Here is a 3,367-nt window from a genome sequence, read left to right on the forward strand (position 1 = left end):
ATTTGTTAGTTTTATGCTGTTTATTTCCAATATTGCTGGGAGGTGGTCATCAGAGGATCATTGCTGTGATTTATTCAGAGAGTGTTTTGCCTATGTTCTCCTCTAGGAGTTTTATAGTTTCTGGTCTTACACTTAGATCTTTAATCCATTTTGAGTTTATTTTTGTGTATGGTGTTAGAAAGTGTTCTAGTTTCATTCTTTTACAAGTGGTTGACCAGTTTTCCCAGCACCACTTGTTAAAGAGATTGTCTTTTTTCCATTGTATATCCTTGCCTCCTTTATCAAAGATAAGGTGTCCATAGGTTCGTGGATTTATAACAATGGGTTTTTGAATCACATGTTGACTCTCTGTGGTGGGACGGCCATTGGCAGCACGCGCTGTATGAAAAGCAGGAGGGAGGCAGACAGAGAGGGTCTGCTCTGCGCTGTGGTGAGGAGACGGGTGTGCAGCTCAGGGACAGGGGGGATGGCCAAGGGCTGTGGGAGGAGAGGGGAGCAGGTGGGAGAGGAAGAGAGATGAACTGGGCTCTGAAGAGGAGGAAGCAAGGAAGGAAATGCCTTCAAAAGGGAACTTCTTGGGCAAAGATGTAGCTCTGGGAAAGGGCATGGTTTATTCAGAAAAGGCTGGGCCCACGGGCCTATAGGAATGATAAATACAATTAGCAGGAGAATTCAGGGATATATCCAGCCCTGAGGGACAGACCGGGCTCTGATGTTTTCACAGGATACTGGCCTCAAGTCATCTAGGTGTGAGGGGATGGAGGGAAGTATAAATACATCTTCTGATAGGTTAAAATTCACCATCAGTTCCCATTCCTCCCTTAGAACAGGGATCACATGGGCTACAAGACAGCTTTCCATCTAACACTTGATACTTGTCTCCCTCCTGACACTGGCATTTCCCAAGGCGCTGAGACCAGCTCAGAAGAGACATGGAGGATCCTGGGCAAAGACTGTGGCCGTTTCCCACCCTCCCTTTATAGAGCTGGTCAGTGACCCAGGACACCTCTGCCAGATTAGAACCTGCCTTTCCCTCCTGTGAAATATTATTGTCAATATCATTTATCCTAAAAACGGATCCCAAGAGGAGACTCACTTGGCCTTTAGGACCAGGGTTAAATGTTGTGACCAATGGCTCTACTGGGGTACATATATTCGTATATACTCTTGTAAAAATCAATGCATAGTCTCTGATCTTAAGGAGAGACACCTGAATAAGGCTTGTACGTCTTATGCAGTAGAAATGTTCAACCTTTATGCCCAAAGGAATGAGGTGACCATCACTCATCAGCCACCTGCCCTCCCAAGCTCATCCCACTTAATTTGAGAAAGATGAGCAACCTTTGTTACAAATGTGGCATCTTTTTGTCCACGTAGTTTTCTTTCTGCTATCACCAAGGACCTAAACACCCTGCACAGGGAAGGCACTCAACAAATCCTCAGTGAGTGATGCATCTGAAATCCTATTGGCGTCATTAGCCACGAGAAGTCATAACCTAGAAAACGTGCTTCCTCTTAACAGCCAAGAAAACTGCAGGTTCAAAAAGAGCTCAACATACATGAATTGTTTCTCTTGTCTCCCCTAGGTCAGCCTGGGGACAAGAGAGAAGAGCTTAGGAGACTAGAATGGGCCACATTTCCTGTAAATTACACCAGAACTACAGAACTGAGGGGACTGGCTTGCAGAGCCGAAGTCCCCTCTCTCGTTGTACCCATGGTGAAACGGAGCTCCAGACGCAAGGCTGAACCACCCCAGGTCACAATCCATGCTGCTTGGCTCCCAGGAGCACTGGTGCTTTATCCAACACCTTCATTGTGAAGATGGGAAGGGAGGGAGAATGAGACGGATGCAGACTGAGATGAATGGGGCAAACCAGACGGTCATGACAGAGTTTGTCCTACTGGGGCTCCATGACCACCACAACCTAGAGATGGTCCTGTTTGTGCTCTGCCTGGGCATCTACTCCATGAACGTGCTGGGGAACGCCCTCCTCATCGGGCTGAACATGCTGGACCCTCGCCTGCACACCCCCATGTACTTCTTCCTCAGCAACCTCGCCCTCATGGACATCTCTGGCACATCCTCCTTCGTGCCTCTCATGCTGGTCCACTTCCTGGAAACCCAGAGCACCATCTCCTTCCCTGGTTGTGCCCTGCAGATGTACCTGACCCTGGCGCTGGGCTCCACGGAGTGTGTGCTCCTGGCCATGATGGCGTGTGACCGGTACGTGGCCATCTGCCAGCCGCTTCGCTACTCAGAGCTCATGAACCGGCAAACCTGCATGTGGATGGCAGTGCTGAGCTGGGGGGCAGGCTTTGCCAACTCCCTTCTCCAATCCATTCTCACCTGGAGCCTCCCCTTCTGTGGCCACAATGTCATCAACCACTTCTTCTGTGAGATCTTGGCAGTGCTGAAACTAGCCTGTGGGAACATCTCTCTCAATGCACTGCTATTAACGGTGGCTTCCGCTGTCGTGACACTGCCCCCATTGCTGCTCATCCTCCTGTCCTACGTGTTCATCCTCACTGCCATCCTGAGGGTGCCCTCTGCTGCCGGCTGGCACAAAGCCTTCTCTACTTGCTCTGCCCACCTCACAGTGGTGGTGATTTTCTATGGGACTATCTCCTTCATGTACTCCAAGCCCAAAGCAAAGGACCTCAACCTGGATAAGCTTCTTGCATTGTTCTACGGGGTCGTGACCCCCTCGCTGAACCCCATCATCTACAGCCTGAGGAACGCAGAGGTGAAAGCTGCCACCATAGCTCTGCTGAGAGGCGATCTCCTCTCCAGGAAGATGTCCCGCTTTCCTGTTGTTCTCTAAGTCCATCAGGCAGGTGCGTGCGTGCTGAGTCGCTTTAGTCCTGTCCAACTCTTTGGGAATCTATGGACTCTAGCCTGCCAGGCTTCTTTGTCCATGGCATTCTCCAGGCAAGAATACTCAAGTGGGTTTCCATGTTCTCTTCCAGGGGATCTTCCTGACCCAGGTATTGAACCAGAACTTCTTATGTCTCCTATATTGGCAGGGGGATTCTTTACCACTAGTGGCACCTGGGGAACTAGTTACACTGTGGCGTGACTTCATAACTGCAGAGGCTTCAAAAACAAAGTTCTGTTTCTTGCTTATGCTGCAGGTCCATCAGATATTGCATGGGGAATCAATTTCATCTTTTTCATCCTGTAGGCCTCAAGATGTCAAAGCATCTGCCATGTGGCACACTGCTGGTCAAATGGCAAAAGAAGAAGAATAGATGACAAAGCCTGTGTGGATTCTTGCAGCTTCCACTCAGAAATGACCTCTTACGTCCACTTCCACTTCATTGCCCAATGTGAGGTATCGGCCAGAACTGACAGCAAGGGTTGGGCATG

The 3,367-nt window shown here is 49.4% G+C and overlaps 1 protein-coding gene across 1 annotated transcript; it reads left to right on the top strand.

Annotated features, from left to right (window-relative positions):
* Positions 1–1,838: 1,838 nt before the first annotated feature.
* On the top strand, positions 1,839–2,822 carry LOC122453291 (olfactory receptor 2S2-like). Its single transcript, XM_043487279.1, has one exon. It carries the CDS (start codon positions 1,839–1,841, stop codon positions 2,820–2,822), a length of 984 nt encoding a protein of 327 aa, XP_043343214.1.
* Positions 2,823–3,367: the final 545 nt, after the last annotated feature.

The sequence above is a fragment of the Cervus canadensis genome, chromosome 14 (assembly GCF_019320065.1).
Source record: "Cervus canadensis isolate Bull #8, Minnesota chromosome 14, ASM1932006v1, whole genome shotgun sequence".
NCBI lineage: Eukaryota > Metazoa > Chordata > Mammalia > Artiodactyla > Cervidae > Cervus > Cervus canadensis.